Source organism: Heliangelus exortis, chromosome 7 (assembly GCF_036169615.1).
Source record: "Heliangelus exortis chromosome 7, bHelExo1.hap1, whole genome shotgun sequence".
In the NCBI taxonomy this organism is placed as follows: Eukaryota; Metazoa; Chordata; class Aves; order Apodiformes; family Trochilidae; genus Heliangelus; species Heliangelus exortis.
In genome coordinates, this window is record NC_092428.1 from 21,075,014 (window position 1) to 21,096,203 (window position 21,190).

General features: G+C 40.8%; 1 protein-coding gene across 2 annotated transcripts; it reads right to left on the reverse strand.

Annotated features, from left to right (window-relative positions):
* Window positions 1-4,005: 4,005 nt before the first annotated feature.
* On the reverse strand, window positions 4,006-19,388 carry RGR (retinal G protein coupled receptor). Of its 2 annotated transcripts, XM_071749288.1 has the most exons (8): window positions 19,225-19,388; window positions 16,205-16,361; window positions 14,371-14,492; window positions 8,331-8,484; window positions 7,675-7,792; window positions 6,158-6,271; window positions 5,074-5,248; window positions 4,006-4,140 (listed from the first exon to the last, which is right to left on the reverse strand). In XM_071749288.1, the coding sequence occupies exons 1-7, from the start codon at window positions 19,301-19,303 to the stop codon at window positions 5,105-5,107; spliced, it is 888 nt and encodes a 295-aa protein (XP_071605389.1). In that variant the 5' UTR covers window positions 19,304-19,388; the 3' UTR covers window positions 4,006-4,140; window positions 5,074-5,104. The 2 variants fall into 2 exon arrangements, with proteins under 2 accessions (XP_071605389.1, XP_071605388.1); XM_071749287.1 differs by lacking the exon at window positions 4,006-4,140 and having other exon boundaries at window positions 5,054-5,248; window positions 19,225-19,387.
* Between the last annotated feature and the right edge of the window lie 1,802 nt (window positions 19,389-21,190).

Below are 21,190 nucleotides of genomic sequence, written 5' to 3' on the forward strand. Positions count from 1 at the left end.
AAACAACACTTAAAATAGATGTGTGAAGATATACATGTTCATCATTTAAAAATTCTTCTTGTTTTATATAATCTTAATGCAGCAAGGACCATCCTTTTTCTCTTTAGAAAGTGGAAAGCCTGTTTGCATAACAAAGCACTTTCTGAGTACTTACTGTGTTAGTCTGTCTAGGGTAGCTCAGAGACCACTGATTGTAATCCTCTGAGTGATCTCTGAGTGTGAACATGTATGCAAGGCAGATGGTACCAAATTTTTTTTGGATTTTAACTTCAAAATGCAAACTCTCAGTATCATAGGCTGAGATGTCAGTTTTCACTTAGCCATTCTCACAGGGGAAGCATGAACAGAAATTTAAGTGGGACAAGACTGGAAGGATAAGTACTTGTGGCTAACACTTGTCATCATATTGAGATTTTCCATTATGCTTTTAATCTCTATATCCCAACTTGTTGAACCAAACCAATGATTAGCACTTGGGTCCATATTTAGAATTCTGGAAATCCTTTTTTTTTCCACAGTGGTGTCAAAACCAACTCATTTTGCTGTTTTACATTAATGCAATTCAATGTAGTATGTTGGTAGGCTGGGAACAGTGCAAATACTTTCCCTGACCCTATTTCCAACTTGGTTTGTAATACCCCAAACAGATGTAGGAGAGGTGCTAAGAAAAAAACCTCAGAAAGTCTATGGAGTGCATGAAGAGGTGCATTGCAGAAAAACTCAGCTCTCTTTTATTGAACTGTAGAGTGCTTGTGAGTGTGGAAAGTGCAGAAAAGCTGAGTCAGCAAGACCTTGATTTGCAGTATTATTGAGGACACAGGAACTCCGTTTGGTGTTGTGGGTGTTATTACAGGACTGCAAGAGATGTTATTTACAGTATGAGACATTTCTGTCTGCTGAAAGGAAACCTGAAGAAATTATGCTGCTGTTGTGTATGAATAAGGAGGAAAAATTGTCTTCTATTTCTTTAGCAGTCTGGTTTTCATCAGAGTTTCTATATATTTACTCTGACCCAAATGAGCAGAATTAGATTGCCTGGAAGGAGGGATAGTATGGTGGCTTGGTAATATTCTACATAATACTGCAGATCACTGTGTGTTAAGAGTGGCTGGACACTGAATCAAGTAATTGAACCCTAAGGAGAGGCACAGTTTCTACTTCTATTTTGATTATGAATAATTGTCCTGATGCTTCCCAGCAAAGGGCTGGGTTAGATAGCCTCAAGTGCCATCTGACTATTTTTGACGCTGAGTAGGTTATAGACACTGTGATCTATAGTTGACAGAATAGGTATTAATCACTGATGTACAGATTGGATGTCACAGCTGAGTTGCTGTATGCATTCAAACATTACACTCTTCTTTTTTCTTCTTTTTGTTTGTTTGGTTTTTATTTTGTTTGTTTTTTTGTTTGGATAGTAGATAGGACACTATGGGAGTGTTTTGCAGCCCCTGTATAATCCCCTGACCTGTACTTTGGTTAGGGTGATATAAATCCTGTTTCTAGGCATCTGGGATTCTCCAGAGTGTGACAACATGCTGGGATTTTGCATGCTTCAGCATAACCTACTCAAGATATGGGATCTTGTTGTGAGAGGCTTTATCAGGATGGTAGCAGAGATTCATTGACAAGATCTGGACAAGCAGCAGTGCCAGAAGGGCACTGGGCCAGTGGTGTTTTGATGGCTGACTTTGCTAAGGGTAAGCTGTGTAATTGACTGGAAGGGTGTGTTGGGCTTCTTGATGCACTGCAGTTTGCTTTCAGACATTTTTCTGAAGGAAATACAGCACACTTGGTGCACTGGTTGTCAGCCTGTTCTTAGTGTGGATGAATCAGAGATGAGAACTAGTTATTTCTAGAAGAGGATTTTTGCCTTGGTGACCAGTTCCTGGAAACTTTGTTTATTTTCATCTCTTCGTTTGTTACTTCATTTAATATTTTAGTTATTTTTTTTCAGAGAGAGTAAGATTATACATGATCAAATAAATAAGCCAAGAGCAACCTAATTTCACCCACTCTTTGGAACGAAGTCAGCAGCTGAGGAATTATGACCCAGAGCTGAGGAAGTGTTTAAGTCCACCCAGTTTGTTAAAATGCTTCATTTGCTGCTCTTCAACAAGCCAAGAGCCTGTGACTTCTTGTATGAAGGAGGTCCTAGGCTGGGACATCCTGACTGGTTGAGAAGCATCCATTTAAGGTATTTAGGGTGCAGATGAATGACAGGAAAAATTACTAGGATTTTATGTACAGCATTAGGTTTGGAGGTACAGAATGAAACTAGGTGGGATTTCTTAGCAGATGGGAGCAACCAGAGCTCAGAGCTACTCAGTCCATCACACTAGGACACATGGAACCATCTGGAGTGGGGTCTTGTCCCAGAGAGGTGTGGGAGGTCCATCTTGGGTGGGATAGCCTGTTCTTATGTCACTGTAGGGCACTGTACTGCCTTTGTGGTCTCAGCTCATAGCCCTGCACTTGGCTTGCACCATTTCTGGGTCTGAAAGATTTCAATGACGTTGTTACCTTGCATTTCTTCAGTGTGGTCATATAGGGCAGCTTTGGTTGCTGCTCAGGAAAGAGGCCATAATTCCTCTCAAGGTTTGAACACCTCTGAGTGACCTTATGCCCACTAAATAATAAATACTGAGCTTTACACACCACTGGCTTTCAGTAATCAAATAGTAAAATTATTTCACAAACTTTAACAGAAGCACATTAAGATTTGTAGCTGTCCAACACAATGAAGAAAGAGTTCTGCTGATTTATCTTCCTACAGTAAGAAGTTTACAGTAAGACCAAGAAAAAAAATCAATCTGAAAAGGGCCTAAGAGCCAAAGCCTGGGATGAGTTCCTAACGGAGGTTTGTTCCCTTTAAGCCAAAGGGGGCTCAAATCCTAACCAAATATCTTAAACTGTTATTTCTTACATTATTACTGTATTGCTGTAATATTACATATTACTGTATTATTACAGCATGTTCCAGTAGGCAGTCATGAAGAACACTTACCAAACCACAAACTTTGGAAAATGAACAGCTCAATTTAATTTTCCTGTGTGTTCCATTATTCTTGTGCTGTTGGGATCATTCCATCTCCACATCCCCTGAACCCTTTTTGCAGTAGGGCTGTTTCTGGTCTCCTCACTTAGTACAAACATGAGGAGAAGCTTGAACACTGCAGGCACGAAATCAAGGAGAATGCTGACTTCTCCTTATGTTTGATGATCCCTATGGCCCTTTTCTAGCCCATCTGTAGCCTCTGTGAGTTGAAATGACCTGAACTATGTACCCTATTCAGTAAGTCCAAGCACAGTGGCTTTCAAGTGGTATGACCAAGTGTATTCTTGTTTCCTGTTCCGTTTTAGTGGTTTTTCTTTTAGTATTCTGCTGGGATTTGTCAGTGTGACCCTGATGACAAGGCAAATGATCATTTCAAGACCTGCCCAGATCTCTTTCCTGAGAAAGAGATAATTATAGATTCAGAGCCTGTCACTGTAGATGTATACTGAAAGTTAATTTTGTGCCCATACACATTATTTTTCATTTATCAGTGCAATCACTTTGTCATCCACTCACTTAATATTATGTGTATCTAAAATAGCAAGTCTTACTTGTCAGCTTTATATGTGATTATTCTGAATAATTTTGTCACAGCATTATTCACTGCTCTCCCAGGTAGTTTGTGACTAGATTGACCCTTCCAGCTCCCAAAGCACATTTCCAGATAGGATCCTGCTGGTTAACGTGTGACAAATTGACATTTATTTCCTGTCTGTATCCATGAGGGGGATGTCCCTTCTACCCACTGATGGTTTAGCTTCCAGAATTGCACCACCTGCACCTTTGTAACACATACACAACCCTTTTTCTTACTCTTTTGTAACCCATACAGAAACATTTTCCATTTTAATAGGGAACGATCAGCTTTTTCTTTGGCTAGCTTCAAAAGCTCTTTCACTCTCAACGCTTGGAAACAAACCCCATGATCTGTGTAAGAATCACTTAGGTTTGGTTTTTTGCATGCACAGTCTTTTTTATTCTGTGTGTCATGTGCATTATTTATGTATTTATTTATTTTGCAAATAGGTTGTTCTGAGACACATCTCATAGCAACAGGGAAGGTCAACTGACACCTTTTCATCCTGTAGACAACATGAGCAAATATAAACATTTAAAGATGACATTTCTAATAGTTTAAGAGACGCATTAATTCTGATAATTATAAAATAAGTGGCTTTAATTTCTCAGAATCTTTAGTCACAACCAATTCAGTGGTTGTTTTCACTTATATACAGCATAGGGGAATTTAATGGCAGATGAGAAGTTAATTTTTATTCTTATGGCATTTTTAGAACAGAATCTGACCCATAACTAGCTTTAGTTTTTGCTTGGTGTTTGATAAAAAAGATGAATGATTTTATGATGGACTAGGAGCTTGTGGCTTGTCTTGGTAAGCAGCAGCTGCAAAGTCTGATGCAGTTGAGTATGAAGCTGAATGCCACACCTTAATTCATTTGAATAGCAGCCAAGCTAATATTTCTTGTTATGGGGTAAAATGCCCACTGAAATGTTTTTATGGAATTAGGATGGCAGATTCATGGTGAAAATTTTGGAACTCCCCTTTTGGGTGCATTGAAAATGCATTTTTCAAATGAACACATTCATACAGATATGTGGTGTAATACTGGATACTCCTTTAATCTTTTAGTAATCCAGATGTTACCATATGGACAAACTGCACAGATTGATTTGAGAAGACCTCACTGGATAAACGAATACCCTACTTCAGTTAATTTGCTGAGCTTTTATATTAGTCTAGTAGGAAAAAAAATGCTTTCCAGCACATAATTTATTTGCAGTGACATATAAAATGAGACTGATGACAATCAACACGATTTTAAGGCAGCTTGTTTGACAAGCAGCTTGTGATAGTTTTGACAGTTATCTGGAGGGCTTATTTCAGTATTTCATTGCTTGTAGCCAATGCACAACCTTTCCAATGTGGAACCACCTTTGCATGTACATATCAGAGAAAGCACACAGTTTCCTCTACTATTTTGCTTTCAGTGATGTACCTGTTTTAATTTGGCTTAATGTCATAGTGGGTTACTTAGTTTTGTTATCAACCTCTGCTTTCTCAATCTTCTGTCCTGTGAGGAACTGCCATATTCCTCCTCTGTAGTTCTCATTCCCCAGGGCGTATACAAAGGCATCCACCATTGGCACAGTCTTGGCAATAACTGCAGGAATCTGTTGTGAGACACAATGGTTATTAATAGAAAAAATGCACCGAGGAGCTGATGGGCTGATTTCAGCCAAGGCTCAGTTTCCCTTTACCAAACAAATGTCTGTCTCTGATGACAGTAGCTTGCTACCCCAAAAGAGATGAGAGGTAAAATCAACTTGGTCACTTGGAGGCCCTTGCTCAGGAAATTGCATTCCCCAGAAGAAGGAATTCAGAGCAGCATTGCCTGCAACTGGTTTATTTTTGGTTGAGAATGAGCAGAAACAATAGGAGGATTGAAGGGTGTGCCATGGACACCTTTGGATGGATAACTGGGATATTATTGCCAACATATTTTATGTGGGATACTGGATATCTAAGAACAGTAATGCACCTGGTGACCTGAAACTGGGCTGATTTTCTGGACACTGAATGGAAGCTGATGTGATATTACTGAATCCCAGGGGCAGTTTTGGAGCCAAGACTCATAGAAAAACAGGAAAAAAGGAGACAGTATAGAGGCAGCATAACCTTAAGAGTGATCAATTACAGCCTCCTTAAGGAGAAAAACGAATGAGATAAGCAGTCTCTTAAAAATTGAAAATTTTGATCTGGTAGTTGGCTCTGAAGAACATAAAAAGCTCCTACAAACCATGAAGCAGTACAGGCTACAGACACCTAACTGGCTGCTGAAAAAAACACACCCTGACTTCCTAAATTAGTTCTCAAACAAAGCAGTAATGCAGTGCCTGTTCTATCACTGTGCTTAGCTGTTTTGCCTTAAAATTAGTAGATAAGCAGAGTGCTATGAGGAAATGAACCACTTGTTATACATGCTAAAAGTAAATAAACCCAATTGTGAGTAAATTGTCCTTGTTCCATAGAGCCCAAGAGAGGAGAATGGCGCTGTTTGAATTCCCTTGGGTAGCACCTACCATGCGGTATTTGGGTGAAATGAAGGTCACGTTTTCAACTGCAGCATAGAAACATAAAAGGCAATAGGGACCCCAGCAAATGACCAGTGTCTTCAGTGGTAAGCCAGTATTAAACTGAAAAACAAGAACAATTAATTTCTGTGTATTTCACGGCCACGCACTGCAACAGGGCGATGGGACAGACCCTCTAAGACCTTGGTTTGGGCTCAGTAAGAGGAGAGGCAGCAAGCCCCAAAGCTCTGCTCCTTGGGGCTGGGGGGGGAGCAACAGCTGCTCCTGGGCAGAGGTGATGAAGCACCTTATGGCAGCTCAGGTAAATCAGTAAAAACTGTGACTAGTAATTGCTTCTGAGATGGGAGGGCAATGTGTAAATTTGAAAATGGATAAAAAGAAAAAATATGTTGCTGACTTCTTAGAGGGTCTTTCAGACACAGAAGTTTTGTGAAGCCACTATTGTGGCAGTGCAACAGATGGATGCAGTGGCATCTGTGTTGTGGTAGCAGGATTCCCATATCTTTTGTGCCTTGTCCATGCTGTTCACTGCCAGCTGTTCCCAGTTATCTTACATATTAATGAACAGGGAAATGATAATTTCATCTTTAAACTTTCTACATTATGACTCAGCTGCACAGCAACAGAAGATCTTAAGAAAGAAATCACATGCTCTTTCATGAAGTCACTGAAAAAAAGGTAATTGACTTATACTGATGAACACTGAGATTTATTCAAGAATTATGGAGTGGGCACATGTATATATTCCAGACAGGTAAAACCAGTTTGCCTAAGTGTCTCTTTGCTGGTGTAGCACCCCTCTGAGAGCTGGCTTTACCAAGTGCAGGGGCAGGGCCGTTTGTCAGCCATGCGTGGTGCCCCAGACAGCTCCTAAGGAAGCAACTCATACAATCACCACATTACATTCCCATTAGCCTGCCACACCAGAGCAATTCCTTGTTTCCAACTCATAAAGATTTCCGAATTTCCTCAGCCAAGTGTACGCACAGCATGTTTAGAAAGACCCTTCTTCCCCCACGGGGTGCATGTGTGTTCCCATGCAGTGCTGCAGTTCTGGCTGAATTTTGCAGTCATAAGCTAAGAGCCTGGAGCAAAGAAGGAAATAATGATCCTTCCTGATCAAATTAGCTCTGGATAAATATTGATATGCTATTAGCAAATATTCTGTGCACTGCATGTTTTGTGAGTGGAGCTGGACCAGTGTTGGTGGAAGGCAATCCTCAAGGTCACTAATGTGAACCCTGCTTTGGCAGGGAACCCTTTACAGCTCTGGTATTGGGCACATGTGGCTGTCTGCAAGTCTTGATATCTCTAAGGATGATTTTTCCAGGAGTGCTCTGGACAGACCTGCCCTTTGTTGCCCTACTGTTCGACTCAAGTAATGCAGACTGAAGGAGCTGAGCCAAAGCCTCTGTAAAAGACACTGGCTTTTTGAGGACTTTGTCTCTATTGGATGCAGCCCTATTTTGGCAAGGCAGTTGCAGGGGCTGAGGAAGGTTGCTTACCTTATAGTTCCCAGTTTTCTTGAACTTGTGGTGTATGGACTGATAGGCTGTCAGCATGATGAAGCCCGGGATAATGAAATTGAAAATGGACAGAGCAAAAAGGAATGTGATGTAGTTTCTGGAAAGCACAAGGAGGGGGAAAAAAAGAGGTTGTTAGTTCCTTTCCAGGACATCTCTGTAAACTTGTAGTAAATATTAACTTGTATTTTTAAAATTGATAAAAATACTTTTATCAGCTTGTGTGAGGTGCAGCATATGCTGAAAGCTGGTTAAATTGTCATGCTGCTGTGTGCAGGATGGATAGTATTGCAGAAAATCACAACAGATTTCTAAACACAAACAGCCCTACTCACACATCAGTGCTGGACTGCATAAAAAGTAAAACCATTCCAAAAGAGTATCAAGTCCTCAACCCAGCAACCAAGGAGTAAGTGAGCAGGAGAAACCCGAGTGTCAGTCTCTCCCATGGAGGAAGCTGACTTCAGCTGTTCTGCCTCAGGTCATATCTGTCTTGTCCCTGTGTTGCGGAGCAAGATCTGGCCCAGCAACAATGCCAGGGGACAGCTGGGGTTTTTGGTGTGCTGCCAAGGCCACCCCAGGGGACAGCAGCCTCCACCCCTCTTCCAGATTGCATGAGAGATGGCCCCAGCCCTCACCTGTCCCCTTTGCTGTAGTCCAGGGTGCAGCAAGTTCGGAGAGGTTCGTAGTCGTATTCTCCCCACCCCAGCAAGGGCATCACAGCCCAAAAGGCAGCAAACAGCCATGAAAACAGCATCATGGAGATGGCTGTGCTCCACTGCATCTTGCTCCCTGTGGGAAGAGAAAAGTGGATCTCCATACTCGGAATGAAAGGACCAGGCAAAGCTCTCTGGCTCTTTGGGGCCAGAGCCAAGTGTCCCGGCCCCTGGGCCTCAGGCAGAAACAAGCACTCGTCTGTGTTTTGTAGCTGATGTGAATCTGGAGAAATCAACCTTGCATAAAATTTCAAGGAAGCTTTTAGATTTTAGGAAATGGCAAATTGTACCTCCCCTTTGTGTGCTTTACTTAGACAAATGCTGTATTTCTGCTTAGCTTTGTACCTTACTGGAGATACAGCTGCAACAAACATGATATTCTTGTTTTTCGGGAATGTGTTTAAAGAGTCAGATGAGGCAGAATGTAGAAGGTGCAATGCAAAGCAATAGTGTTGGCAGAATGAGAGCCCTGCAGCAAGGTGTAGATCAGATCAGAAATGTGACTGCACACACTCCTCAGCCCCTGCCTACTTCCTTCCTTCTGGGGTTGTAGGGTACATGTTGATGTTACATATACCTTGTTTTAAAGTTGCTTCTCATCAATGTATGTGTGAATATGCATATACATACATGTGTGTGTATATATATATACACAGCCTGAGAACAGATCTTGTTCTAAAAAATACCACTGGTCGAATTATTCTTAACATCACTGTTTAGCCTGGAACAGGAAATGTGAAGTTCAGCATTAGTAATTTCTTCCTAATTTTACACTAAAAAGGATCACCTGTGCAAATCTCATCCAGTTCCATAAAATACCATTGGAATAAGTCAATGAAAGAAAGATAGGAGACTTCAGAAGATGAAGGATGTATTTCTCCATGGAGAAGGTGGCAGGCTTTCCCTCTGCAGGACACTGTGTAAGCCTTATTGTTTGCATGTGAAAAAGGTCTGAGTAATCTTGTTATAGAAGCTAATGTCTGATATCATGCCTGTGCTGAGTAGCCCACGATTCCAGCTGCACCAGCATAAGGTGACTTTTCCCACTACACTTCTCTAATCAAATCTCCCCCAGGGAGAAGTAATGATGCAATTTGCACTGAGATTGGGAAGCAATCTTTTTGTCTGCTCCTAACAGCAGCATCAGGACAGCAGGCCAGAAAGATTCAGGTCAATTCTGACCTTTCTCAGGAAGCTGAAGGATTAGAGGTGATACATGAGGTGAACCCTCCCACATGACATGAACCTTCCCTCAGACATGGCTGAATCAGGGGTGAAGAGCATGTGGAATCTACAGAGGCTGGGGACCCCCCTAAGGTAGCAGCCCCTGGGAAGGTTCACAAGCTCTGCAGTAGCTGTTTTGTGTTGTACTGCTCTCATTTATATCAAAGGAGGTTAATGAAGTAGGTGTGTTAGGGAAACTGCCCTTTTACAGGAATGCTGAAAAAAGATTTCCAGTACAAGAACAATGAAAGAATCGTGCTCTGTTCATATGGCCAAAATGTCCTCCTCTTAGAGGGCCAGCAGAAATAGATTAAGTCAAGAGCAGTTCAGTTGTTTTTGTGCAGAGCAGACCATTGCTTTACCTCTAGTCCCTTTTTTTGGCCTGATAACATTTATTTTAATAGCCACATAGCTCCTAATTCAATTAAATGTGTACATATGGAGTTCAGGACTAGCTTAAGGATAGAATTCCTTATTATGGCCCAATGCTGGCAATTTGGCCCTATTAAATCTAATACTCCTGGGTTTCTCTCATTGAAAAACAAGAGGGAAGCTTCTCTTTTCTATGCTGTGAAATATTAATACAGGGGATTTTAAATGGCTTCTGTAATTGCTTTGGAACAGAAGGAGGTCACTCCTATAAACAAAAAAACCTGCATCATTTAACAGTTACTAAAACTGTGATGTCAAAAGCTTAAATTTTAGGAAGAGATAGATAGACCATGGAAAAATCATTTTGATCATGCTGGGCAGTTTTTAGTGACATAATCATAAACCACTTTTACATCCTAAGTCTGTGGAGACATTTATGAAGTTAGATTTTTTGTAAGATTTAGAAATTGGTCAAACATTTAGCTGATTTTCACAGAAAGAGCAAAAAATACATCTCTGACACAGCTGGCTACCTTTCATCTAGATTTCAGACTGATGTTTAAAAGGAATTTATAAAAAAAAAATTCAGCAGGATTTTATAAGGTGCAGGGGAAAAACATCCCATTTGTTCATTCTTGCAAATGGTGAACTTATAATAGCTGATATATTCCAGAACAAAATGCCTTGTGCCAAACTTCATGGCATGCATCACTTAAAATTTTTTCCTGTGGTTCTCCATGATTTTCCTGTGGTTCTCTCCACGATGTTGGTGATTACCTCCTGCTTCAGTAAAAATGCAAGATCTGTATGAAAATTGGCATTTTGTCAGGGCAGACTGATGCAGGTGCAAGACTAAATGAAGGACATTTGGTGGGGTGGCTGCAGTTGATGTGACAGGAGGTAAGGACATGCTTCTAATTTGGCAGATCTGACAGCTACAATTGGAGCAAATGGTAGTTTGCTAATCTTTCAAAACTTATATGGCAACCTAGATTTTCTTGAATGTTAAGGATCAGATAAAACTAGAATTCTACTTCTTTAACTTGAATGCTGCTGTGAAAACCCTTCTGATATCAATTGTCTTTTCTCTTGTAATATTCAGAAAATCACTTCAGATTTTACATATCCCCTTAATTCTTAATTCCTAAATGCCAGTATAAAATCTTCTACGTTATTTTCCTTCCTTTAAAAACTGTAACCATGTGCCATGGTTATGAAAGGAAATGACCTGACCAGGATCCTTCTCCAATGCATAACCTGCTGATGGCAGTATGCTACCCTCTCACCAAAATAATCCATATATTAGATCAAAATGTTAATTCTTCAGGAATAATGTCCCTATGGTACTGCCTGCTTTCAGATTGCTGACCCCCTGGGCTGCCCATCAGCTGCACTCTGCCTGCCTGATTGCAGCTCCCATGACACCTCCCAGGCTGTTGCTTCCTTCCTCCCTTGCTATATTAAGAACATAATTCAGGATGTTTTCTTCATTTGCATGGCCAGGGAGGGATAACTCATGATATTAGTTGTACCTTGACATGAATGTCATCTTCTGTCCTGAATGCTTGACTATATTGATAGCTTCTTCAGAGTTTGCCCTTTCCTCCTTCACTGTCAGACACTAACATAAAACTGCTTCTGTTTTCTCCTTTTCCCTCTTAAGATAAAATTTTAAAATACAATAATCTGTTTTCTCATCATGCTAGTGGTTGACTTTCAAAGCCTTCAGAATATCCTGCTTTGTGTCCTCTCATTGCATACCCTAAGATTTCTGCAGTTCTCTTTGCTGTGGAAGTAGCATCTCATAAGCCCCAGAGCCACATTAGTGGATGAGGAGAGTTTCCCAGCTTTGTTACCTGGGAGAAAGAAAGCAAGAGAAGGAAGAGTAAAATGTCTTTAAACTCTAACTTCTCTGTCATATGTGGTGGTCATACTACTTTCTTCTATGTGCCAATCAATATCAACCTGCTATCTGATGAGTGACACATCCAGTCATCAATACACTTTACAGGTTAGCATTTTGTCACTGAGGGTTGTATTGACTTCCAAAATGTAAAAAAATGGTTAATTTTCAGGATGTTGATAAACACACTTGTGTTATTAACATGCAGAATGGTTGAAAAATCCAATTTTTTCTCATCATCATAGATTACTATCACATTCTCATCAGTTCTTTCTTCTTCAGATATATAAACAGTGGGTGATCAAGTGTCAACCAGAGGAATAGCACAACAGAGGCTTTCTCAGAAAATATTAGGACATAACAAAAATATTTGGAATGATGTAATTTTGTCTGGAAGGAGTGCGAGTTCCTGGGGAATGAAGATAAAAGGTTGACAGCTTTGATTTTTAGGCAAAAGTATTTTGTGCCTTCTGTACAGACATGCAGCTCTCACCAGTGTCAACGAGAGTTTAATGTATGGATTGAGAACACAATGTAGCCTGTAGGCTTGGTGAATCAGATCTGAAATAATCACAATTCCTCACAATCAGAATGTGAAGGATGAAACTGGAAATGGTCGGTTTTACTGGAACAGCCACAGAGCACGAGCTTTTAAAGCCTTCTGGGTTTTTGTTGCTGTTTTGTTGTTCAGAATGTTCAGCACCAGCAGCAATGTTTGCCCATCAGTAAGGAACAATTTGAGCAAAGTAAAGAAGCTTGTGCCCTTAGGGTCTTTCTGCCTGTGCTCTTAATGTATTATGCTCTTGACTGCAGCAGTGCATGACACAGAAGCATTAAAGTCAATGTTGCAGAGAGCCAAATGTCTTCCCTCACACATGCTTATTTGCAGGCTGTCTCTCTTGTAAAATACAGATGCTGCCCTTCTAGCTCCAAACACATTTCAGTGTCCAAAGGGCGTTGGTATGGATTTAGCTTACAGCCTGCATTATTTAGGATCTCTGTGCAGATACGAAAAAAAAAGCCCATTCCTTGCCTGAACTGAACTCTTGGCAGAAGTTGCAGAACAGAACCTCGGCAACCTTTCCACCCTTATTGGGATCAGAAGATTTAACAGGTTTGCTGCGCGCTCTGGGTGTGTTTTCCAACTTGCTGCTTTAATCACACAGAGACCGTGCCTGAAAGGCCTGAAAGGCTGTGTGGGTACCAACAGGGGAGGGATTGAAGGGCTGCAGCTCAGCAGTTTCTTTCCAGACAGCTTTTACACATTCATTTATAAAATAATTTGTGAAGTGTTCTGAGCAACCTGTACTTTAGGACAGGAAAAAAAGAAAAGAAAAAAAAAAAGGAAAAGGAGAAAGGAGAAAAGGAAAAGGAGGAGGGCTGCATCTGTATATCAGTATTGCCAAATAGACACAATAGTTTGGGAATGGTGTGGCTACATGGGGTGCTCTGGACTCCTTACTTCTCTGGAAAGGGTCTGGCTTTAGCAGGAGACATGAAAGCTGCAGATTTGCAATGGAAGGACCTCATCCATTTCTCCAAGGTGGCAGAGCACCCACACAACTGCCAAAATGGCCAAATAGTGCAGATAAGGGCATTGTTAGCGTTACAGAGTGCTAAGGTGTCCTTTCAGAATAAGTTTGTGTTTCGTATCAGGTTTCTTTCCCTCTTCCTAATGAGGGCCATGAGTTGTACACCCTGTGTTTCTCACTCAGTCCTTTCCTAATAACTTTACTTACAAGTAAACTAGAGCCAGTTGCTGCCAGTCCCCAGTTTCCCTCTCTAGTACACAGGTAGGGTCCTGTGCAAGTATCCATAGACACATCAGCACAAGTCTTTCTTATTAGACAAAAGCAACCATCACAAAATTTATCAGTAATTAATAATGTCAGCAGGGGCATGAAGATCTGTTTGATAACCAACAGGGTGTTGGATGGTGCATGGATTTCTTTGGGTTTTTTTTCCAAATGAGGAAGTGGATTTTGTTTGAGAGTCACCAGATTCCTTATGGAGAAAATTAAAGCATAGTAAGAGCGTCAGGACTTGGATGTGATTTGGAAGTGAAAATATCTCCTGAAGGTGGGATTGAAAGAGGTCCTTTGGAGAGATAGATTGTTTATAGTTTCTCAGGAAGAAGTTCTTCAGTATGAGGGTGGTGAGACTCTGGAATAGATTGTCCAGAGAAGCTGTAGATGCCTGGAGGTATTCAAGGCCAGGCTGGATGAGGCTTTGAGCAACCTTTTCAACTTGGGAGGTTGCCCATAGCAGGGAGGTTGGAGGTTGGATTAGATGATCTCTCAGGTCCCTTCCAATCTAAGCCATTCTATGATATCTCTACTGTGTAAGACAAATAAACTTACATATAAAAATGCAGATAATAACCACATGCTTGCATGGATTAGTTGTAGTCTAAGCCAGCTGCCTTATATGGGTAAGGTTGCTTAAATAAATTGTAACCCTTACTTGTACAGTAGTGATGATATCGGTCCCAGGCGATCGCAGCACTGGAGCTGATGCTGGCAAGTGCTGTCAAGAAGCCCTGGAATCCATGCATTTGGCACCCATCAGAACCATAGGGCCAATATCTGTCAACAAAGAATATGTTAAGAAAACGATAGAGAAAGCTGAAGATATGTCTGGAAAATGCATTAATGGAGAGGGTAAAATGATAGGCTGTGCATGTGCTTTTTAAGTCTGAGAAACATTGTGAAAGCTGTTCCTGTGACTGCCTTTAGGTATTTGCTAGGTATTTGCTCTTGTTATGGTGTCTGATACAGTACAACAGCTATTTTTACTGTTAATATGGAAAAGAAAATATAAATCCTGCTTTTATGTGTTGGAAAGTTACTTTTTTTTTTAATTTGAAGTCCACATTTTATCCAGTTATCCTTATCTTCAAAATTTGACCCCGCTGGGAGCAGAGCATTTTTCAATGTGAAAGTAGCAAATGAGTAATAACCTTTTGGAAAGTCAGTGTTTGTACAATAGAGTACAAAAGCTCAAAACAAATAAAAATACTCCTGTCAGCGAGACCATGGCCTCCAAATGTCACTGCAGACATAAAATGAAAAGAACCATGAGGTGGTCTCACGTAGCAGACATTTACTGACATGTCCTGATCACCCATGGCAAAGATCCATGGCTTTTTTTTTCTCTTTGTGTTCATCTAACTTGACAGCTGTGTGGGGGAAATCTTCAGCAACCTCCTTTCTCATAGATCTACAGATGTCAGAGTGATTTCAAAGAATGTTTATCAATATGGTGATAGGCACTTTATATATAAGTATAAATGTATATATATATGTATGTCACTATAATGCCCCAGGAGAGTACCTCTGAAAGTCCCTTTGAACAGCAGATAGTTGGCTTCTTGGGAAGCTAGGAAATTTGTGGTCCCATTTAAAGGAAAAGTCCTGCTGCAGTTGTTAAAACCAAGCTAATTTTGTTGTATTGATCTTAGCTTTCCAGCTCCAGTTCAGTAAAGGCATCTTTATTGACTTCACTGAGATGTCAAACTGACTTCTACAGGAGGTAAAGGAGTGTTGAATAGGGCCTCACTGGAGAGTATTGACTTCTTAATTTGCAAATAATGTTTTTGGTGATTCTCTCCATTAAGAGAGAATAACCCAGTCATATTCTGTCTTGACCTGTATTTCTGTTCTCTATTAAAGATATTTCCAGGGCTTAGAAACATGCTACTTAGGTGGCATATTCATTGGATATTCTGTAGGGTGGTGGGGATTTTTGAATACGGATTGCTTGTGATTTTTTTTTTGTAAGTATTCACTGAAATGTTTGATATCATTTTATCCTCTGATTAAAGGATTGATGTGTGCACATGTGGACCATCAAATGTGTTGCAACTGATGACACGTAACTGCTAACAGATCTGCAGTTTTATTTTCCACAAACTTCTCAAATAAGTGCTCTAATGGAAAGATTCATAACAAACCAGAAAGACCTGCAGATAAATTTCAGGTCAATCCAGAGGCTTAGTCAAAGGAAAATACACTAGTTTCAACACTCAAGTAGCTTCTACTGTAACATTGGTAAAGATGTTCAGTTTAATATCTTTATAATCAGTCTTATAATCTGTCAGTGATTACATGCAGTAAAGTCTGCTTTTTTTTTACTTGCCTGGTGGACCTATTTATAGTTTCAGCTCATTCTTTCAGGTTGATAGAATGAGAAAGTGGTTTGGTGCTATGCTAATCTTAATGAATGTGACCTCTTAGCATTTAAGCTGTTTATTTTCACGTGGCTCTTCTGAGAATCCCTTAGGAAAAAGAAGAAGTACCTCAGGAAGCTGGAAAAGGCAGCGATGAATGCGTTGATGCAGATCCCACAGTCAGCCAGTGCAATGCTGAGAACCAGCAGATTGCTGGGGGTTCGGAGTTCTTTGATTTTTCGGAAAGAAATAATTGTCAAGCCATTCAGACAGAAACCAAGCAGGGCTGAAATAGAAAATTGTTTGTCATTGATTCAACTGGAAATGGAAAATGTCTACAATGATGCTACTGTTTTCTTTAATGGGAGAACAATAATTACTGTGGAAAGTTACTCACAGGGAATGTGGTTACTGTCTGCATGCAAGTTACAAAGACTTTCAGGAGAGAAGTCATAGGTGACAGCTGAAGCCAGTGCTTCAAACTGCATCAGGGATATGGCCAGTCTTGTGGAGCAGAAATTGTTTAATCTTTGTAATTCTGCCTTTTGTGTTAACCTGACTGCCAGGAGCCAGCCAGGGAAATGTGGGTCAGAGCAAGGGAGATGCAGAGGTGGCAGCTTCAGAGGGGCTGACAGCCAACAAATGCTGCTGGTGCCAATATCTCCAGACCTGCCTTTGATACAGAAATGGGTTATTTTTAATACCAACTGTAACATTCATTTGTGTTTAAGCATAGAAATCCCTCATCTGTGTTTCAGTCATCCTGCCTCCCTTATGGCTTCTGTAGAAAGTTAACCTAGACAGTGCTTGAATCACACCAGCTAAATCTTATTACTGCCTCTTGACAACAGACTATAGATGGAAAGAAATAATCTCATTATGAAAAGCAGTCACTGATTGATAAAAAAAAGTTAATGAAGGTCCTCAGACAGAAGCAGCAAAGCAACTCCAGTTATTAACCCAGCAGAGTTGTGCCACCCTGAACCTCATTCTTCAATGTTTTAAGCTTTGTCCTTTAATGTCCTTTTCAAGATGACCTGAATTACTCTAACTCTGATGAGCTCTGACTCACCATTCCATCTTTACGTCTCAGATGAGAGGCAGTATGTCTTTTTCTTTGTGTTCTTGGAAAGAGAAACGATGTAGCACTGAAAAATCCATATCCCCTGCTTCTGTAAAGCAGTGTGGTTACTCATGCTCATTGTCTTAATTCTGCAATTACATAAGATGGATGATTTTGTCTAGTCAGAAATCCTGTTCCTACCTTAATTACATGAACGGCTGATGGCATAACCATAGCAACCACTGATGATTGTCTGTCATTACACAACCTAAAACAAAAGATTTCCAGGACAAATATTTGGAGCCCTTTGAGATCTGCTGTTCTGACTTCTTCCCTGCCAGCTTACCTTTCACCCAAAGGGTAAAACTCCTGTAAACTCTCCCAAATACAATCAAGCCTTTAGGTGAGGTGTGTTGTGACCATATTTAGCATAGAGCTGAAGTGTTATAGCTGTATTAATGGTTTTCTATCTTTCTCCTGTTTCTGGAAGCTCCAGACTTCACCCCACTGCTTTCTTGAAGAACAGAATGAGTGTAGAAATACAGAACTTACTAAATAAATAAAAAAAGCTCTGAGTTTTCATTTTTAGAGCAGCAGTTAATAAAGTGAATACAAGGTTTTCCTCTTCTCCAGCACTTTTGTGCCAACTGCACTTAGAAGCTGCAGCAAAGAAAGAGGTCCTTGTTGCCTTTCTCTCAGAGTCTCTCAGTAAGTGAATTAATCTTTAATTATTTAGCTTGATCTTCAAAGTCAGACCATAAAGTATTATTGCCAATGTGCTGGGCACATTCTGCCTAAAACCCTATAGAAAATACTTAAGTTTAGAAAACATAAATGTGTTAGGAACCATCTAGTTTTAAGCGTAGGTTACCAGCAGATACTTTGCTTGGACTCTTCAACAACTGGAGGTTCTGGGCAGGTTGCAGCCCCCATAGGTGGGTGGATGAGTGGGCTGGCAGGGCTCTTGTACCACAACCAGTCATTCTCCAGCAGGACCCTTGCTCTGCCAGCACCCAAAGGTGTCTCTGCCCTCCTGCTGCTTCTCACACCTTAGTAACAAAATTCAAAGTCATGTCAGGATTTTCCCAGGCCCTGCAGATGGATGGTGCCTGTTGGCCAGGTTCAGCCCTCAACTCTCTGTTTAGGCAGCAGTTTTCCCTTGGGTCAACAGTAGAAGCTTTTTCTTCTCTCATTTTCTTCCAAGGAAGAGCTTCTGATGTGGCTCTTCCAGCTTTCCTTTGCAGGCAGATCCAATGCTGCATTCCAGCTGAGCTCACTTGGAAAGAGAGGGTGAGCATCCCTCTTTGTCCCATGTTTGCAGAGTGAGCTGATGAGCATTTATCTCATTCTGATGGTGCTGACAGGTTCTCCTCCTCTGCTGTTGGGCCCCATGAGCCCTGCGTTCTCAGCTGAGCAGCTCTGTGCAGGGATGGGGTCTTAGAAGAGACCCCAGTAAATTACACTGAAATAATCCTAGCTATGAGCCTGTCCTTTGCTAGCTGCCAAGGAGATAGAAATTCAGTTTTGTTGCAGGCTTTCAAAGTGACACACGCCTTAAGAAAAGCCCACATTGGCTAAATTAAACAAATAGGGTTGCTTCTTGAAACTGAGAGCTTTTGTATTTCATGCAAGTATATTTCTGGTTTTTACCATTAGTGGAAGCACTAACAACTCAAACTCAGGCTAGTTTGAACCTATCATTTTTGATTATAAAATGGCCATTACAGCCCACGAAACAAGCAGCCCAATTTTATTGAGAGATCATCAGTCATTTCAACATCCTTCCTCCAAGGAAGATAAAATTGCCTTTAAAAGTCAATAACAAAGGCTTGCATTCCAAATTCTTGATAAGAAAGCTAAGTAGCAAATAATTCCTTCCTGGAGGGCGGTTATGTTCACAGAGAAGATCTTCATACAAACAGCTTGCAGCTCACCCTGAGTTACTCATCCAGCATACTGCTGGTGTAGCCACATGGGTGTGGGTCACTATACCACAGATTCTGTTTGCTTCAATTTTCCTTCCCCCTCCCACCAGAAATAATACAGACAAAATCTTGCTGCTGCTGAGGCCCCACACTGAGCTTACCTTCTACCAGCAGGGCAGTGCCGATGATGAACACCTCTAATTCAGTGAAGCCTTCAGGCAGAGGGTATGCAGTGACCATACTTGCAATAGAAATGCCAATGGATTTAACCTCTGCCCTCTGTTATAGCTGTAGGGCTGCCTTTTCTCTGGATTCCCCCTTCCAAGGCTTCTTAAAGGAACAGTTCACGTGCAGACACATGCTCATTATTATATAAAAGCTTTGAGGTTTTTACTCCCACCCCTACAATCCCCACAAGAATGTTATTAATGATGGGACTAGCATCAACCAGCACTCCCCCTTCCCCTACAAATCGTATTTCAGACACCAGCAAAATGAAAGCATTCATTGCAATTACAACAAGTTCTTTGTAGAGACAGGATTAAGAACCCTGTCCAGTTAATTCTGCAACACTGGAAAAGAATTAAAGGTTGCGGAACGAAGGAAACATGTAATATATAATTGGGGAGTGACCTGAAAAACAAAGGGGCACTCACTCAGTTGGTAATTAGGGGGAAAGTGTGAACCAAAAATTTCTGCAGCATATAGGTCTTCCTCTCACCTGTTTTTTTAGAAACTAGCCAGTGTGTTTTTCTGGAAATGCCTATTCTTTATATTAAAGTATTTCCTCTTCATAACTGAGACTGAAATTAAGGTGCACATTGGCACAACCTGGTTATAGGCAAACACAAAATACAAATCTCAGGGCCCAGACACACAAGAACATACATGAGCTGCTCAGTGGGGAACGCTCCTGGGAATTACCTGACTGTCCTTTTGGGATGTTTGAAGGCTGGGGTCTCAGTGTAGTGTGGCTCTGGAGCATGGGCAACGTGCAGCTTGTCCAGCCTCCAGATCCTTGACTGCTCACCAACTTCCCAACACAAGAAAGCCATGTGTGGGATCCAAGATATGCACAAGCCGTTGTCATGTCCCAGCAGGGTCAATTATTTTTCTTTCATTTCTTGTACTACTGGTTGATTAACTATTTAGGAATTTGAATGCTTGTTTCTGAATCCAAGTAAAACAAATGGCACTTTTTTAGCCATGCAACTGTCATTTATGTAATTTTCAATGCCTGTCTATTGAAAGTGAGCAACTTGACCACACCTCTCAATTTTTAACCTACATTTAGAGTATCAATAGCTGTGATAACTACTAGATAAGGTTGTTTTAATGGCAATTTACCTTGCCATTATTAGTACATTTGTTCCTTTTTTCTTCACTTCTTGTTCCTTACTGTTTTCTTCCACAGACCTACTCATTGCATTAACAAATTGCCACTAGTATGATTGTTGCTACTTTGACACATAACTTTCTTCATCCTCATAATCCTTCTGTTAAAGGGGAGCAAAAAGGGAGCTGAAGGACAAAGGATATTGGCTTCTCCCAGCTCAGGGCCCACACTGTGCTTACTTGGCTCTGGTTGATTGAGACATCAGGCAGAGTGAATTTGCACCAGAGGCAGCTAGAGCTTGTTCAGAGTTCTCCTGACTGCACAATACAGGTGCATTCACAATCAGGGGTCTTGGTTGAAGACAGTGGCTTGTTTTTTAACAAAACAAGCCACTTGTTTTTTTTTGTTTGTTTGTTTGTTTGGTTTGGTTTTGACTTTGTTTGTTTTTTCAGATTTTCTGAAATCTGTGCTTATAGGCTGTGATGGCCAGGAGAAGTGCTTGGAGCTTCAAGGCTGTTGTGAAATCTTGCTGTGTTTTGTGATTTCCAGCATCCAGTTTACAGCTGCTTTTGATGAAGGTAATTGCTTTGATGGATATGTTCTTGGATTTTGAAATAGGATTCAGAAGGACATTGTATTTGTTAGGCTATACAAGTGCTTGATTTAGGCAGAGGAAAATTACATTTCACCATGTTAATCCATCATTATGTTTGTCTTTCATTCACCTATGTGTCTTGATGACAAAGAAGGTGACAGCCCTGCCTGCTAGCAGGGCAAATGACTGATCTAAG